This window comes from Taeniopygia guttata, chromosome 8 (genome assembly GCF_048771995.1).
Source record: "Taeniopygia guttata chromosome 8, bTaeGut7.mat, whole genome shotgun sequence".
NCBI lineage: Eukaryota > Metazoa > Chordata > Aves > Passeriformes > Estrildidae > Taeniopygia > Taeniopygia guttata.
This window is the reverse complement of record NC_133033.1, coordinates 23,438,986-23,457,574: the sequence shown is the minus strand read 5'-3', so window position 1 is coordinate 23,457,574 and position 18,589 is coordinate 23,438,986. Positions and strand designations below refer to the sequence as shown.

Below are 18,589 nucleotides of genomic sequence, written 5' to 3'. Positions count from 1 at the left end.
CCCTGCTCCATTTTATTCATAGTCTAGTTAGCTCCTTGAAGAGAGTGGGGAGACAACCTAACCCACACATCAGTTTTTTTGTTTTTCATGCAGATTCATAAACTGGAGACTTAATTTCTTGACAGAATCTGAGATACTGCGTCAGCAAACTGTACAAAGCGGTAATTATTTAATAAAGGACCGACCTCTGTTTTTCAGTAGTTTTATAGAAGCTTTGTGAATGCCTCAAGCACTGAACTGAGTCTAAGTCAAACACAGCAGTGCCACAGCTGGAAAACAGGAAGCTGGAAGCTAACGTAACTTACTGGTAAAACAACAAAACAAGCCTCAAGTTTGAAGGCTCAAGTTTCTTAAAGGAATGACACTCCACTGGGAATTCAAGTATTTCTTCAGCTGCACAAGCCACTGCCACCCACATGATGCCTCCAGGTTGCTGTGTCAGCCAGAATATGCACCCAGAGGTGGTAAAGCTGTTTGTTGGAGATCACATCCATGGAAGACCACCTGGAGCCAGCCCCGCTAGCCCAGGAGCACTACGCAGCCCCGTGGGCACATGAGGGTACCTCTCAGCGTGCGCTCTGCTTCGATCACCGCGTCCAGAGGGGGCGGCTCGATGGCTTTGGCCAGAAACTGCCCGATCCCTCCCAGGCGCAGCAGCTTGATGCTCAAAGCAATTTCGTGAAGTGGCGTTCGAAACATTTCGGGCGTCATGTGAGTCTGAAGCCTGGAATGAGAACAAAGTCCCATTTCTCTGAACACAGGCTTTGATCACCATGAGGGGTCATTCCACCAGCAGAAACCACTGCCCTCCAAAGTAAACTCTATCTCTGAGCCCACCTATCGGCTCTCTTTGTGCTCCTGGAATTTGGGCTCTCTCACAAAATTCTGTATTTCTCCATTGTCCTTTGGGGTAAATTTACACTGGGAATGCAGGGGGAATAGTCCTCACATCTCCACTGCCCACTGGGGGTTCAAGCATGAGCTGACCACAGAGAGCCTGCAGGACTGGAGCACAGTTAGCAGCATGGCTGTCTCCAGCCCCACATTTGTCCTTTACAGTCCTCTCCTGCTCTGGTAAGGAAGCTCTTATACTCCTGAGTGACAACCTGCTTTCAGCCTGCTCTACATAAAAGCACTTTTCTAGTGTAGCTAGAAAAGGTTTCAAAACACCTTGAACAGATACCCTGATTCAGCTGGCACCAGATTTAGATTATTTCTCTCAAAAAACGATCTGTACAACTCCACACACTCTTTCTTAAGCACTAAGGAACTTGTATATCTTAGATTTATATTCTCTGAAGGAAGGCAACCTTAAAACCATGATTACTTCAGCAGCCTAAAATCAGTTCACTGTCAAAAAATATTAAGATCATTGCACTGTGCTCAACAACAGATCTAAATAAATTTGAGAAATTCAATGAGAGTTTTTGATCAACTGAGGCTTTCCAGAGTTTATAAAAAGTTGAACATCAAAACACAGCTATGCTATAACAGCCAGAGAAAGGGGCACCGAAACTTCCAGGAGAGAGATAAGAGTGTAACTAACAGCTGTGTTGCCTTCTGCAGCCAGTAAAGAGATTTCCATGGCTCCAGTAATGGAAAAACAGTCTGGCAAAGAGGTCAAAAGTCTCAGCAGCAGGGAAAGTGCTAGAGCACCATGAAGGGGCTTCCTGGCCATGGAATGGGGATAGAGAGAAAACTAACATCTGCCATCCCTGCTTTTTATCAGTTTCATGACAAAATTGCCTGTTACATGGCAATGCCAGGTGCCCCCAGTGTTTGAAGGCAGACTAGAGCCTTGTCCTCGTTACAAAGCTCTTTTCCTTGCCTCAATTCCCGAGCAGTATTGCTCTCTTCTTGAGAAGTTTGGTAGGTTGCAGTGACACTCTTAATACTAAAATCTGAACTATGTATCCACCTCATACTATGGGTAAAAGCACAAGATATGTACTTTTTTTTTTGAGCCAAAGAACAGATATTTCAGTGTGAGCCAACATCATCCATCTCCTCTTTGTGCTTTCTGCAATGATTTCCCCAGTTTGACCCAAAGCAGCACCCAACAGTTCTGGGAGAATGCCCTGGGGGTATTTTTGGAGATCACAGCCTCACCTCTCAAAGCGAGCTCTGCTGCACAAATGGAAACAGAAGCCGGCTCGCACACGTCCAGCTCTGCCTTTCCGCTGTTCCAGATTGGTTTTTGATGCCCAGACCGTGGCATAGTTTGTCATGTTGTTGTGAGCAGTGAACAGCTTCACTTTTTGCCTGTTACAGGAAAAACACCACTAAAGATCAAATGTCCTTCATCTTAAGCCCTCCCAAATCAATTCCTATTTTATGGCTTGCAGCCACACTGATTTTAAGAAGCCAACCACCCCCTGCTTTGTGTTAGTCAGGCATCAGTCTGGAAATTAAAGCATCACACTCTTTCTAAAGCAGTGCCCCAAACTATTGCACAGAAAGATGTTCTCACAACTGTCCAAAAAATGAAAAATTCTCATGAATTCATGAGCTCTCTGTGTGTAGTTTTCTCAGAGAACATGCACAGCAAGGCAGGAACTGTAACAGACTACAAAAACCTTCCTCTTTATCATCAGCCAGACACTGAGAGTTTGTAAAACTCCTTTGGCAGATGACGTCTACCAAATTAGTGTGGAGACCCAGTGACACCTCATATGAATAGTGCCAGCGTGACCAACCCAGTCCCCTAAGATGCCAGCATGGTGTGTCACTATGCTGACCAGCTAAAGACAATGCTGATTTGTCCTGAAGGAGTTAGAGTCCTCAAACTCAGCTCAGGGAGCATGGGAACACAAGGCACTTCTGTGTGCTCCCAAAACCTCTTCTGCATTCCCAAGGGTAGGGTTTATGAAACAAAAAGCAGCTTCATGAACTCACTTGCAAGAGTCGATAACAAAAACCACGTCATTGATGGTAATGCTGGTCTCAGCAATACTGGTAGATAAAATAACCTATAAAAACCAGGAAATGTAAAGTCACGTTATTTGGTTTGAAAAAGCTCGTAATGTCCAGCAAGATAAACTACAGAATTTATTAAAGAAGTCAGCAATACATTCCCCAAAAGCCCAAGAGAACTGCACACAGAGAAGACTCCGTACTTTGGTCACCCCAGGAGGCACAGGATCAAACACTCGACGCTGCTCCTCCAGAGGAACCTGGGAATGCAGAGGTAAAATTCTGTACTGGTGGCCTCCTACAACAGGAACACAAAAAGGTTGGTAACTACTACTATGTGAATCTCATTTCTTCTTTCCACAACATAAAAATTTCTAGCCATTCAGTCTCACAACAAATTAGCTCCCTCAGCCACTCATCCAACTTCCATCTTCACACAGTCAGTAGTTTCCTTGGGAAAAGATGAAATATAATAAAACAGCTGCTTGTACCAAAGCGAGGGCTCATTTCTAGGTGCTTCTGCATTGTATAGATTAAATTCCAGCCAGGCAAGAAAACAAGGACAGCTCCTGGGACATTCAGAGTCCTGATATAAATCAGCAGAGCCTCAATGAGTTCAAAAGAGGTTTCTCTCTCATTCAGCTGAGCCATGGAGTGTTTTGTTTCTGGGCCATATTCATCGCTGCAAATAAGGTTGCAGTTGGCCTGCGAAAGAAAAATACCACAAAGGAAATATATAAATTAATTTACTCAAACTACAGCAACTGGCTGGCCTGGCAAATAAGAAAATAAAATATGTGGGTAGATGTCTTTCAAGAAAAAATAGTCATTTTGAAAAAGATTTCAACTAAGTGGCCCAATCAAAAGTTTCAAACCGACAATTAAAAGTTGAATAAAACTGTTATGTCCTTGACAATGTATGCAAGCATTGAAAATATCAACTGCAAGAGAAGACAGAAAATCTAAATTTTCACCCTAAAAAGGTACCACCAAGCTCATATTTCTCTAGTTCTTCCAAGGTTACTAATCTTCACTTTCAAAAGCATTTCAGTTTTAGCTTTAAAGAGAAGTAGTTCGACAAAATATGAGAACCTTTGCTTCAATGAAAAAGAAATTCTTCAGTTTACAAGGGCAAGAAGAAAATTTAGTTCCACTGCTGAAGTTAACAGCAATCTCATACGTTAAAAATAGGAAAGCTGCTAGAGATGTTTCACTTCAACTATGCTAAATGAATTACACTCAAACTGGAGTACTAAAAAGAGCCCTTGTTTAATTTTTCATATTAAAATTCAAACATACATCGTCATCGTCACCATTTTCTTCATCCTTCTCTTTCTTCTTCTTTTCCTTGGGTGGAGGGACAAACTGAGTCATTTGAATACAATCTTCCAGAAAATAATCTGCAAGGACAGACAGATGAGAAGGACTGACTGCTAGAAGCCAGTAAAAGGGAACATAATTCTTTACACCACTTCTCAAGAGTCTCCTGAAATAAACCAGGTTATTTCAGAGTATGAAGGCAAGATTGATAAAAAAATCAAGCAGTTTCTGGAAGTGCAACCAAGGATTTACCTTGGACAGGAAAGGTTCTGCCATAGACCTCGATGATGGGACAATTGAAGAAGTATTCACAGAACATACTGGTATCGATGGTGGCAGACATGAGGACAACCCTGATTTCAGGATACACCTGAACCACATCCCTCAGCACCACCAAAAGGAAGTCAGTCTGCATAAAAAGAGAATAAGAGCACTGTTAACTTCACAGTTATAAAAATCAGTATCTTCCCAAGAAACCAGAAGGAATCACACATTTACTGAGCAAGAGAAATAACAAGTGGAGCAAAAGTGTTCTAAAACTAGAAACTGTTGCCAGTGCTTTATTTTGAAACTACTGCCATGCCTGGGATAAGTGGTTTTTAGGACTTCCAGCGTAAAGAAGAGTTTTTCTTTCCTACAAAAATCCTACAAAAAGTTTGCTTCCTTCCTGACAATTACATTACAACCCCAGGTATTTTTAAACTTGGCTTACATATAAAGTAGCCATAATTCATAAAATAAATATGAATTACTCAGTGCAGGTATGTTTGATGTTTGTAGTTCTGTTTAAATATGACTCTGCCATGCAGTTAGCTATGCACGCACTTAGCTCAACAGACAAAATTCCAAACTCATTCACAATTTCCAAACTTGTATTTTACATCATTAACATACATTTAATAGATGAAGAGATGCATCAGAAAAATGTTTGTTGCAATTTTATTCAAATGAGTCCTCAAATTCTGTCCAAGCAACCTTAAACAACATGTCAGAACTTCACAGTTTCTCTCACTCTTGGTATGACAAAGCTGAAAACTATAAGGAATAATCAAGGGAACAGAAAATGTTTGCTATTTAAATTATATACAATACTAATTGTATATAATTAGTAATATAATTCTAATATGCTCCTAATTCTATCATCAACTTGTATTTTACTTCATGTAAACCCTGAATTTCAATGTATCACTATCTGCAGGTTCTGTGAATACCACCAGTAATACAACAGTGCCAGTAAAAACAGCACTCCAAAATAACAGTGTCATTCAGTGTGCTCCCCCACTTGGACGAGATGTGTTTGCACTGTGGTGTTCCAGTTTCCAGAGAGGACCAGGACACAGGGGATCCCAACAGTCAGAGGGCAGCTAGGAAGAGAAGCAGCTCTGCTACTTAGATAAGGAATAATTAAGAGTTCTAAAAATCTTATCAAAGAAGGAAAACTCACACATCTGACACTCACTAAGACACAGTTTCCTCTTGCATATTGGCCACTACACACAAACACATACAGATGTTAAACAGAACAGAAGCATACAGAGATGAGGACTGTCATCACCAGCTAACTCACGTTAATGTCTCTCTCATGGATCTCATCAACAATTACGTGACTAATGCCACGGATCCCAGTCTCCACCTTTCTCAGAAGAACACCTAAACCAGAAACAGAAGGTAAATGTTCATGTAACAGTTCAACCTTCCCCCTCCCAGCCCCTGGTTTAAAAATCAGGAAGTGTGCAGGCTGCACAGCCCCTTTTCCAACCCCATCTCTGATTGCCATGCTTTCCTTTGTACAAGTGATGGCAAGGCCACGAAGCATTATCACAAGAGACACTCTTCCATCTTTCCCACCCAGTGCTGCTTCCCCTCCTGTCTTTTAAGGACAATCAATATATGACAATTTTCTCTCTTCATGGAATTATTTCTGTGTGCTATCAGACCTGTATTATCAGGCTTCTGAACAAAAATCATATTTTTTCTTTGCACAACGGCATGCCAGCAAACTTTTATCCAAAAAAAACCATTTAAATCTTCTAAGCAGACTTTATAAAAATTTCAATCTAACCATATTTCTGCTTTTGCTGCTGACTCAAGAGTTCAGACCCACAATAAGCTCCAAACATAAGGAAGCAATACAAACCTACAGTGCAGAACATGATGCTGGCGTGTGGCCGAGGGAGCACAGACTCGAACCGCACGCTGTACCCACAGCTCTGCCCAGGCTCTTCCCCCCTCTCATAGGACACACGCTCTGCTACGGAAACCGCGCTGATCCGCCGGGGCTGAGGGGTGGAGAAGTTTTCCATAACTTAATGAAGAGCTTTTAGAAGTTTATCACAATACCAGTGAAAGTAATAAAGGAAATCCTAAATGCTACAGGTGTCTTGTCCTAAGATTTCTTTACAAAGTAATTGTTCAACATTAATAGTGTAACAGCATAGGGTTTTTTTCACAAAGGAGGGATATAAGGATATATGGCAACTTCCAGCTACTACTTCCCAAATCATTTCCCCTGGGTCTGCTGAGAGTTTTCACTTAGGCAAGGTTCAACTCAGGCTATCCGAACTGTAAATCCATGCAAGAGTAGCATTCCAAATGACAATACACATGATGCTGAGGTTTCTCCTACTTATATTGCTGAGGATGTAACTTTATGAACCATGTCCTGCAATGATAATAAGGTTCCCCAACACATCCTTCAATCCTTCAGGGCCAGGAAGGATGGGGCTTGGAGTAACCTCATCTCGTGGATGACACTGCTGACCATGGAAGGGTGTTGGAATGAGATGAGCTTTAAGGTCCTGTCCAACCTCAACCATTCCATGGTTCTGTGATTTTATCCTAACCAACAGGTGATTTCTTATCTCCACTACAGAACTGCAGTGGCCACACATGCCTCACCTGTGTCACCACTATGTTGCACTCAGCAGCTCGGTTGGTTCTGATGTATTCATCCAAGATATACTGGGGCACCTGAGTGGTTTTGCCACAACCAGTGGCACCACGGATGACAACAACAGAATTGTGATGGATTGCGTCCAGAATTTCACTTTCAAAATTCTTCAGAGGTAAAGCCTCTCTTGCTTCTTGGATCTGGAAAAAAGAAGTCCAGGACATTTCCAAAATCTCCAAAAATCAGCCTGTTCTGCTGCACATCTATACTTTGCCTCACTTTTCTACAAGTTTCCCTTACCCAAAGGAGAAACTGACAAAGAACAGGTCATAGTTTGTACTTTTTCCTGGCACAGCACAACTCACCCGCACATCCACCCCAGTGGAACATCCAGCACTTCTGAAAACGTGCTGTGTGTTTGTGCTGAAATCCAGCCTTGTACACTTTGTGTTACGTTCAAGCCCTTCTGGAAAATCAAGAGCCCAGCACAAGGATGACAGGTCACAGGACACACACTTACCCTCTGTAATTCCTGGTCCTGCTCCAGACGGTACATGAAATCACTTCTCAGATCCCTGCTGATTTGCTCCGGAGTGAGCTGGAAGTGCAAGACAGTACTTGGAGGCTTTTTGACCCCTCTTCTTATCTACATCCTAACTTCAGTATCACACCAGTCACACCAACATCGTGATCCCAAATATCCCTAAAGGATGGTTTCCTGCATAACTCCTGAAATCAGTTATGCCTCTGAGCTGTTTTATTGCACTCATTCCAGTGTATTAAACATTCATTTCCAAAGAAGTCTCTCAGAAAGACTGACAACACTGAAAAAGAATGATTGTTTAAATAGAAACACTTTGACTGCTTGAGAAATACACTCTATTCAGCAGTAAGCTAAGAAGAAGAGGATTTAACTCAGTAAGTACTGAGTTTTTAATATCAGTAGTGACCTAATGTAAACACAAACCCACCCTTTAAACAGTAGCTGAAAAGCTAAAAGTTTGAAGAGAATTCGTAAGACAAATCCTGTCTAACATCTGCAATAGAAAACTGAAGAAATGCAAATTTGGTACCAAAAGGCTAGATGTTTTTAGTTAAATTCTTTAAACACTTCAAATTATGGTGGGGGAGAAGCATTTAGAAGTTCTGGAAGCATGGGGAAATCAAGCAACAGATCCATTTTTTAAGCTGTCTTACATTTGCCAATGGACCCTCATCAATATTGCAGCCAGTCCAAGGGTTCCAGTTGGAATGAGGTGGCGACCAGGGAACAACTCCCATGTGACTTTGTCTCTGTGATGGTTCAAAATGGGCCAGCTTGCCAACGTTGATCAGAACTGGATTACTGGGATCTTCAGGCTATAAATCCAAAAGCAGAGTGGGCAAAGACAGATAAATGATTAAATGAGCAGATGTGATGGTCCATACTTGGAGTATTGAACCACACACTCACCATAGGCACGATCTCCAGAGACAGTTCCCGTACAGTCTTTTGCAGATGATTTTCCAAGTCAGGAGACAGCGACACCTCATAGGGTTCCAACTAAGAAATATTTAAAAACTACACATCATTTTACACAAAAAGACAGGCACTGGAAGTCAGAACTGTGGGCTATTACAGATGAACCATCAAACATCTCCTTGTGAAATAAGGCCAAAGAGTATCATCAGTTCAGAATTCACATTCTTGGAATGTTTTGCTGACTTTTCATTGAATAAGGATTTGTAGGCTATTTTTAAATATCTGAGTTTCATTTCAGAGGAACATGTTCCCAAACTTGCAACCAAATACCAAAATAACATATACTCCTTGGCATGAGTGTATATATATTTGAATTGCCAGAAAGTGCTCATGTGACAGACAATTAATCCAAACAGCCAGCCTAGACAGATATATTCAAGCTTGTAGAAAAATTATACTGAAAATAACATTTGTTACAAATCCTATTTCATTTAAGAGAATGTAAAATTAGTAACTCATCCAGTCACATACATATGAAATTATATTTCTGATCCAAATCACTCACCAGAACAGAAACAGCTGCTAAAGAATAAAAAATATTAATAACTTGTAAGATGTTAAATATGGAGAGCAAACTCTTAACTCACTCCTTATGTTTATGAGAGTGCTTCTGTGTTATGAAATGAAAGCAATAATTCCTGTCCCTCCTGTCAAACTCACCGATTCTCCTTTCTTCTTTGTCTGCCCAGAGTAAGGCTCAATGATACCAAGATGGTAGAGCTGTCTGACCAGGGAAAGGGCACAGGCCTGTGCTGCCAGCTTTTTGTTTGATCCATGCTCACGACTGAAAATCCCTGCAGCACACAAAGGTCAGAGCTGTAGCAGCAAAGGATTCGAGCAGATTCCACAGAAGATACTACTCTGAACTGGGCTCTCTGACTCTACACTCAGACCAGATTTCATGGACAGTCTCAAATCTTGATAAATCCTGAATTCCAAATTAAAATCCAACCAGGCCCCTCCTGTGCCCAGCTCACACTGGTTGTGTGATGTTACTTTACTGCTAAATCCTTTGAAGTTTTTCTGCATTCAGTGCCTAAGGAAGTATGATTGTCCAATACCACCCAGCAACATCACACAAATGATCCTTTACCTCTGGAAGTGGCTCCAACACATAACTATAATCAACTCTGTACCCACAAATGTTCTTCTATACCACACCCATCTCTTGCCAAGTTAAAAAATAAATAGGAGCACTTACTTCTGCCCAGCTGCCTCACATAAATGTTCATTTCTGCATTAAAGCTCCTGCAAGAGAAACAAAGAACACAAAGGTACAACTACCAATAGCTGACACTGCAAACATACTTAGTCTTTCCAATATTTCTAGGCAAAGATCTCTGTCCTCAGGCAGAAACTCTCAATTCACCAACGACCAAGTATTACTGCTTTTGTCCCTTTAACCCCAAGGTAGTAGGTAACAGACCTGTCATCAACAGAACCAGTACATTTGATAAGAAGAGCTCTGAATGTGCCACTGTTCAGCACTGAAATTTTCAGCCACATTATTAAGAAATATGCTCTGAGCTGTCCAAGTTTAAAGCAACCGTTATAAAGCAGATGGGATGTAACATCAACATGCATCCCAATGTACCAATAACTGTATCCCACAGTAGTATTGGTACAACACTAATGCAATCCACTAACAGCCTGTGTTTAATGACTAGATGCATCATTAATACAGTTACTCTGCTTTTTGCCACACACTTGATCAGCTCAGAGCATAAACAAAACCAAACCAGGTCATTTAGTCAAAAACATGGAACTTATCTGAACAGGAGACAGAATATTTAAATTTGCATGAATTTCCATTCCCTTATTGCTATATTATAGAAACAGCAAAACTTGAGTAACAGAGTAATAGTTACTCAAGGATAACTCTGGTAGCAAACCCAACAGTTTGCTTAGTAGACAGTTAAAGGTTAACTGGCATAATCATCACAGAATCACAGGATCATGGAATGGTTTGGGTTGGAAGGGATCTTAAAGATCGCCTCGTTCCAATCCCCTGGGCAAGGATACCTTCCACTATCCCAGCCTGCTCCAAGCCCCATCCAACCTGGCTTTGGACACTTCCAGGGATGGAAGCAGCCACAACTGCTCAGGGCAACCTATCCCAGGGTCTCACCACCCTCACAGGAAAGAATTCAGGCTTAAAAAAAAAAAAAATCCTCAACAGAGGAGAACAGAAATCATAACCCATGTTTTTAAGAATCCCAAACCTAAGCCTGTATTTGCCACATGAAATATTAAAGCTGAATTCTTGTAAGACAGGATCTAAACTGGTAAATGTGACTCAAGATGCATGACTGGAATTTATTGGATTGAGATCCTCTTTGGAAACTAGGGCTTGGCCTTTGCACGGGTGGAGGCTGGGCCTTGCACCTGTGTCCTTCATTTTTTGCTGCAAACAAACAATAAAAAAGGTTAAGTGAGTGTTTGAAATTTCAGGTTAGCCCTCCTTCCTGTGCTATCAGTGAACTGACCTTCAGGCACAGTGGCTTCAGGGGTCGAAGGCCACTGGCTCTCAGGGACACAACAGCCACCTAAGACACCGATGACAGTATGTTTCTCAGCCAGGCCTACAGTCAGCATTCAATCTCATTCTCCTCCACCTGAGGGGAGAACAGCAACATCAGAAATCAGTGTGCAGCAGAATCCCACATGATTCCCTAGTCCAGCCTCAGCAGCCTCTGTGTTAGCAGGCACAGGTCTGTGGTGTAGGTCTTCAGCAGGAACAGAAGGAGGCACAGGCATCCCAACACAGAAAAGCCACATCCCATCCCTTAACATGAACTCATGCTTTGTATTTTAGGACAACCATCTTTATATTTACAACTTATACCCTCCTATCACAGTTAAAGTCTCCAAATTCAAGTTCTCCAGCTATTACTAAGTTCTCAGACCATGAATATGATTAATTGACCACAAACCTCTGAGAGCACAGCTGATATATCTGTTATGATCTATATCTCTGATCATTACCTTAAAAAATCCCCAAAACAGATTGGCAAGATGCACAATAACTGGTATTTCTTTAAAAAACCTCAACAACCTACCTTTATTAACAACCTTTATTACACCCTCAAAACTCCAAAAACATCTCTCTCCTATTACACATACCAAAAGAATTAAATCCAACAGGCTCTCAATGAGCCCTACAACACGTTAGGATTGTTTCATGCCTATTTGATTTGTTGCAGCAGATAGTGAATAGCCCTTTCTGCCATTCCATCCAGGGCAATCCACACACGCTTCCCTGAACAAAAAGTACATAGGAAACTCTGAAATGAACTCCAGAAGAACAATAACCAGGCTGAGAAACATACTGCCATCAGTATAATTTCATTCCGCTCAAGACTAGATAAATTTAAATACGTGGGGTTTAATGCTGCAGAAAGTGTAACAAAAAAGGAGCTACACAAATAATCCCTAAGCTACAATGTCACAACATATGTCTAAGTTGAGACAGCCATGATACAGAGTATTATCATAAAATTTCAGAAGGCTTTAAGCATTCACCCTGACAGAGTAACACCATGACACTTCAGAAAGCTGCAAGCATCTGCCCTTCTTGTTCTTTAGCCCAGCCCTTTATCCCCTCATGTTCACACATTGCACTGTGTGCCCTCTGCTCCCTTTGGTGGCTGCTCAGTGCCCCTGGGCACTCCATGGCTCATTGCTGTCAGTGCTGCTCACCTGCTCCTCACAGCTGAGCCCACTGGGGATGAGGTTCCCACAGCCCCACTCCCAATCCCCACACACCGTGTGCCTACACTGCAAGATAGAAGAAATGTTCAGAAGCTATGCCTGCAACTAGCATAATTTAAATTCCTAGTACTGTACAAACTAACTTTTTATGTCACTCACTTAAGTAAAGGAAAAGGCTTTGCCTGAGACACATAAATTGACATGAAGTGACTTGAAGACAGGTTTTAAATAAGAATTTACAACTTTTTGTAGCAACAGACATCTTTTAGATGTTCCAAATTATTGAAAGACTCATTAACAAAAGAATACAATAAGTCCTGCAAGTGGGACTCTCTTGAAAAGGCTGTAATGGGAAAATTCTCCTGTCTTTCTAAAAATATAAGTCTCATAGAACACAAGTTTATATAATGCAAAAAAGCCCAACACCAAACCCAATCAGGAGAATCCAGCAGCAGCACCATGCCATTGTTTCCTGCCACAAAACACCATTATATTTCACCAGAAATAATACCATATCCTAACATCTGGATGATTTGTAAAGACTGTTCCTAATAGGGATAAAACAATAAAAACCACAAATTCTTTATGCACAATCTGTTATGAACTACTTTCATTTGGGAGAAGCATGTGCAAATTCTCTGGTGGAATGGCTAAAAGTCAAAAAAAAGTCATATCCAGCTGGTCTTAACTTAAACTTAAGACTCTCAGAACTCCTTTGGGAAGATTCTGCCAAACTACTTTTTTCAAAAGAAAATTGTATTGCCAAAAAGTTAATTATAATAAATATATATTATATAATAATAATATATATATAATAAAAATATAAATAAAATGTCCTTAAAGCACATTGCTATATAAGCAAATTTAAGACTTAAAATGCACAAAGACAACAACAGTTACAGAACAATTACCACAAGCAGTTGAGCTCTTTTTTCACAGAAACCAGCACCCGAGCAGCTGGCTAGAGGACAAAATTCAGTGTAAAAGCTGCATATCCAGAATTTCTCAGGAATTTCTTCAATACCCAGATCTCTGCACTGAGGGTCGTCACCCCCTTATCAATATTTAGGGATGTTGTTGGTCCTGGCAAAGAACCCTATGGCTCTACGGAGCGTGGCAAGTAAATGTGAACAACCACTGTCAAAAATATTTTGAACCCTTCACATACAGACAGTGACTAAAACTACCAAACCTGTTGTGATCAGGCCCCATTTCAGTGTATTTATATTCTTCCTGGATCTTCTCCTTTTGGAAAAACTGGTTCAGACGTGCCTTGGCATTTTCCAACGTCCAACCCCCATGAAGATCTGTATTTAAGTCCACTTCTGACTCTGGGGTCTAATATGGAAAAAAGAGTATCATTTACCAGTTTAAAGATTAAGTAATTCATCTGTATGCTATAAAATAATTAAGACATCACAGAAAATGCTAAAAAGTCCTCAGTAATTCTTTATTTTCAGAATAAAATGTCTATACAAAGTCCTGGATGTTCAGACTGACCAGAGTGATTTATGTGTCCCTACCTTAAAAAAATTAACTTTATTAAAAGTCAACAAATAAATCTGCAGTTTAAACTAACAGCAAAATACCAAAAGAAAACTGCAACCTTGATTATAAATGCAAACAACAAATTAAAGAGGATGAAAGATACCTATTTAAGAACTAAAGGAGAATTCCTCTGCATGACTTACCTCGTGCACTTCTTGCTCCTCTTTTCTGGAATAATAATCTTGCAAGTTTGCACCCCGATCCCATTGAGCTCCATGACTGCCACAGCTTCCAGGTGCTGCATCTGGTCCATTGCCTACCACACAGAAAAAATGAAATTAAATGAAATATTAAATGAAATATTAAATGAAATGAAATTAAATTAAATTAAATGACTCCCCAAAACATGTTCTTAGATATAGCATTGCCTGGTCATCCTGACAGGCCATGACCAGTCCCACAGATCTCATGCAGTCATCCACAACTCTTCCTCAAAACTATGACTTCGGTGTCCTGTCTGCAGAGTGATAACAACTTGGGGGAGAAATCACCACCAAAATACATTCAAATACACAGAAATTACAGGTTTCAGTCTTACCTACTTCACTTTTTAAAAGCAAATGTGGAGGAAGAGGTCCCCCCACAGCTGAACTGGAACCAGTGACACCTCTAGCTGCTTCCTGTCCTCCAGTGGGGTAATCACCTGCTGCTGGCTAGGGAAGGGAATGAAGGAAAACCTCAGCACATTGGTGCAGAATAACTCATTTTACTATTTAGCTAGAAACTGTTCAGGAAGTTTAAAGACCTCAGGCAACATCATGAAACAGTTATCCCCAGTAAATATGCAACAGTTACTACTCAGAAGCAATCCAAATAGTAACACAATTGTGAATATTTTAACACTGAACTGCCAAGAAACTAATTGGCAAATTAAAACCAAAATAGCAGTCCTGTTCCCACTGGGTTCCACCTAGGCTGATGAAGCAGGGAGACTGCTTCCACTCAGAAAACTCCTATATCCTCAATGGAGCACTAGAAGATTCTTCCCTCTCAACAGGTAACACATAACTTCACGCTTTATTTATTTCTCTAAACTTGCTGTAATGACAGAATTACCCTCCTCTTCCTCAGCCTTTAAGTGATAGTCACTGCTGAGTGTTCACAAAACATAAAAAACCATTGATCCTGTTACATGCCTGAAGCAATTATGGTTTAAAAATGCCAGATTTTCAATGTCTGGTTTGCTATATCTGTGATTATTATTTTTGGGCTTGGTTTTCATTATTTTTAAAGGATTATATATATTTTTTATATATATATTAGAGCATGGTTTTAAGACTTCACAGTGTCAGGTGTGAGTACTCAGCACTTTGAAAGCCAGGCTGCACCTCAGAGGCACTCTGAATTCTTTCCAGCCTCATCAGCTTTGCATCGTTTGATCTGGTAAATACAACTTGCAGATGTATTTGCCACATCATCCTACAACATTCACTTGAACCTGGTAATCTCAAAGGTCTTTTCCAACCTAAATGATCATGATATTCTGTATGTGCCTCAGCCTTCCTCACATTCATCACTGCACAGGGGCACCAGACTGAACTCCAGGGATGAAGCACAATGGCAGCACAACAATAGAGTAATCTGTAGTAAGGAGAAAGAGCAGCTTACTCCAAAAGCAGGGATTTCATCCTTCTTCATTTCATTCACCCGCACTAAGTAGTTGATGAAGTCTCGGGCAGCGTTGCTCTGCGCATCCTTCTTGTTGGTAGAGTTGCCCATGCCAACATAGTTGAAGCCTTCCACTCGGACCTGCAAGGAACAACACACTGCTCATGTGCAGATGAAAGGGACTTGGAGGCCAGCAACACCCACAGGAACACCAAATCCTGTCTGCTGAAAAGTACAGGAGAAACAATGTTATAAGAAATAATATAACTAATATTACACATAGGTTTTGAAAAACAAACCCCCACATTTTGATAACTTCTTCTCTCAGAGCACAAGCGCTTCCCAAAACCTTGTGGAAGAAGAAAAAAGAATGTAGAAAGGGCAACACACAGCAAACTCTGCACAAGGTAACCTTCCTCAACCTAAATCCCAAACTCTTGGGGATTTTCACAAGCGTGACCTTGTGTCTACCCAGCCATAGCTCCAAGTTATTCCAACTACACGTAAGTAATTTATCTCTGATTTTTTTGTTTACTTTAAACAATGGTACCTCTAACCACATAGTAACCATACAGGATTCACAGCCATCCTACCAGGCTGCAAAAATCAGCAAGAGAGATGTTTCAGTGAGACTGATCCTTTCACTTGTAAAGCTTCCATGGATAATCATGGGGCATCAACATATCAAACCCAGTACAATACTTATATATTGTATTGTACAATACTATACACAATATGTATAGTGTGACTTTTTACAAAAAGCATGGAGTGACAGAACAAGGGGGAACAACTTCACACCGACAGAGGGCAGGGTTAGATGGGATATTAGGAAGGAATTATTCCCTGTGAGTTTGGTGAGACCCTGGCACAGGTTGCCCAGAGAAGCTCTGGCTGCCCTATCCCTGGAAGTGTTCAAGGCCAGGTTGGATGGGGCTTGGAGCTTGGGATAGTGGAAAATATCTGTCCATGGCAGGAGGTGGGACTGGATGAGCTTTAAGGTCCTTTCCAACCCAAACCATTCTCTGATTCTGTGAATATATCTATTCATACAACCATTCCATCTGAGTATTGCTTAACCGGTTATAATACTTTGAAAATTGCTTTAACGACACTGTGTTTCTTTGGTTCCTTACTGACACGGAAGACAAACGGGAGGGAAGAGTAAAATGACAAATTTAAGTTATTTAGTTCAAATCCATGGCATCACTCATGAACTGATCTGTTCTACACATGGCCTCACACTTAATGCAAGCTACCTGTCAGAGCCAACCTGAATTCACAGGTCCCACATCCCAAATATCTACAGGCAGGAGTAAACTACTATTAGAGCAATGCAGAGTAGCAACCATTCCAACAAGAATTCTTTAGTACATTTCATCTCAAGTTCAAGAGCAGACCAAAGCTGTTGCCAAAGGTGACGTACACTATCCCTCACCAGCTATTTTAACTGTAAGAAGGGTCGCACACAGCGCAGAGACACACACCACCCTTAAATAAACCAACCCGTTTTCCCTATAAGAACATCATTTGGGCTTCTTCCCTCCTTTCACTCATTTCACACCGTGCACACGCAGCCAGGACACTCTGGCTAAAAGCACCCCAGCCCTCCGCAAGCCCTGGGCTTCCCTGATTTCCCACTGAGGCCGGGCAGGACCCAGACCCCGGTGCTGACCGCAGGCTCCTTCTGGCAGAGCCCAGGCCACGGCAGCACCCGCAGCAGGGCCCAAGGCTCCCTGTGACAGAGCCGCCAGACCGGCTCCCACACCCCGGCTCCGACCCCGACAAAGGCCAGAGCCCGTCAGGAACCCCCGATCCCCGGCAAGGCCCCACACTGCCTTTGAGTGTGCCCTCAGAGCCGCTGGCAGAGCTCCTGGCCCCTGCTGGCGGCACGGCCCGAGCTCCCTCTGGTGCAGCCCGGGCTCCCCGTGCCTCCAGCCCCGCAGCACAGCCCCCAGGTCCCGGACAGAGCCCCGCACCACGCCCAGAGCTCCGGCGGAGCCCTAAGCCCCCTCACAGCTCCCCCCCCGCACAGGGGCGGCCGCTGCCCGGCGGGGCAGGCCCGCACCTCGCACAGGAAGGTCTGCCGGCCGCGGCCGCCGGCGGCGCGGATCTCGTAGGCCGGCATCACCCTCCTCCGGCCGCACCAGGCGTACAGGTAGTTCTTCACGTCCCCCATGGCGGGGCCGCTCCGGCCGGCGCCGGGCCCGCGGCAGCCCCGCACGGCAGCGCCTGCGCGGCACAACGGCGGCCGGGAAGGGCCGGGCGGAGCCGGGCGCGTTCCCTGCGCCCGCCCCCCAGCGCCCCTCCGCCCGGCTCTTCCCTGAACCAGCTCCTTCTTGGCTTACTGCTGAATAGAGTGTGCTTCTCAAAAGGTCAAATGATTCAGTTTAAACAAGCATTCTTTTTCAGTGTTCTCGGTCTTTCTAAGAGACTTCTTTGGAAATGAATGTTTAATACACTGGAATGAGTGAAATAAAACGGCTCAGAGACATAACTGATTTCAGGAGTTATGCAGGAAATGATCCTTTAGGGATATTTGGGATCACGATGTTGGTGTGACTGGTGTGATGCTGAAGTTAGGATGTAGATAAGAAGAGGGGTCAAAAAGCCTCCAAGTAATGTCTTGCACTTCCAGCTCACTCCGGAGCAAATTAGCAGGGATCTGAGAAGTGATTTCATGTACCGTCTGGAGCAGGACCAGGAATTACAGAGGGTAAGTGTGTGTCCTGTGACCTGTCATCCTTGTGCTGGGCTCTTGATTTTCCAGAAGGGCTTGAACGTAACACAAAGTGTACAAGGCTGGATTTCAGCACAAACACACAGCACGTTTTCAGAAGTGTTGGATGTTCCACTGGGGTGGATGTGGGGGTGAGGAAAAAGTACAAACTATGACCTGTTCTTTGTCAGTTTTTCCTTTGGGTAAAGAAAATGTGTAGAAAAGTGAGGCAAAGTATAGATGTGCAGCAGAACAGGCTGATTTTTGGAGATTTTGGAAGTGCCCTGTGTGGGTCTCAGATTCAGACAAAGAAATGGAGTTTCTAGCTAGGCAGAAGCCTGGGAAAGAGTTGGAGAAGAAT

The 18,589-nt window shown here is 42.4% G+C and overlaps 1 protein-coding gene across 3 annotated transcripts in view; it reads right to left on the bottom strand.

Moving 5' to 3' along the window:
- The window catches only part of DHX9 (DExH-box helicase 9), a 29,848-nt gene that overhangs the window by 7,495 nt on the left and 3,764 nt on the right, over positions 1-18,589 (bottom strand). The window contains exons 1-20 of one of the 3 annotated variants that reach the window (XM_030279432.4): positions 17,578-17,780; positions 15,513-15,653; positions 14,443-14,557; positions 14,048-14,160; positions 13,549-13,694; positions 9,847-9,893; positions 9,306-9,439; positions 8,577-8,666; positions 8,321-8,482; positions 7,644-7,721; positions 7,132-7,323; positions 6,371-6,512; positions 5,801-5,883; positions 4,486-4,642; positions 4,213-4,313; positions 3,405-3,618; positions 3,117-3,211; positions 2,896-2,969; positions 2,110-2,262; positions 564-724 (exon numbers count right to left, since the gene is read on the bottom strand). In XM_030279432.4, the coding sequence (XP_030135292.4) occupies positions 564-724; positions 2,110-2,262; positions 2,896-2,969; positions 3,117-3,211; positions 3,405-3,618; positions 4,213-4,313; positions 4,486-4,642; positions 5,801-5,883; positions 6,371-6,512; positions 7,132-7,323; positions 7,644-7,721; positions 8,321-8,482; positions 8,577-8,666; positions 9,306-9,439; positions 9,847-9,893; positions 13,549-13,694; positions 14,048-14,160; positions 14,443-14,557; positions 15,513-15,653; positions 17,578-17,688 (2,509 nt within the window). In that variant the 5' untranslated portion in view covers positions 17,689-17,780. Of the gene's footprint in view, positions 1-563; positions 725-2,109; positions 2,263-2,895; positions 2,970-3,116; positions 3,212-3,404; positions 3,619-4,212; positions 4,314-4,485; positions 4,643-5,800; positions 5,884-6,370; positions 6,513-7,131; positions 7,324-7,643; positions 7,722-8,320; positions 8,483-8,576; positions 8,667-9,305; positions 9,440-9,846; positions 9,894-11,131; positions 11,261-13,548; positions 13,695-14,047; positions 14,161-14,442; positions 14,558-15,512; positions 15,654-17,577; positions 17,781-18,589 lie in introns of those variants that run through there. The other 2 variants (XM_072932679.1, XM_072932680.1) reach the window with 2 other exon arrangements.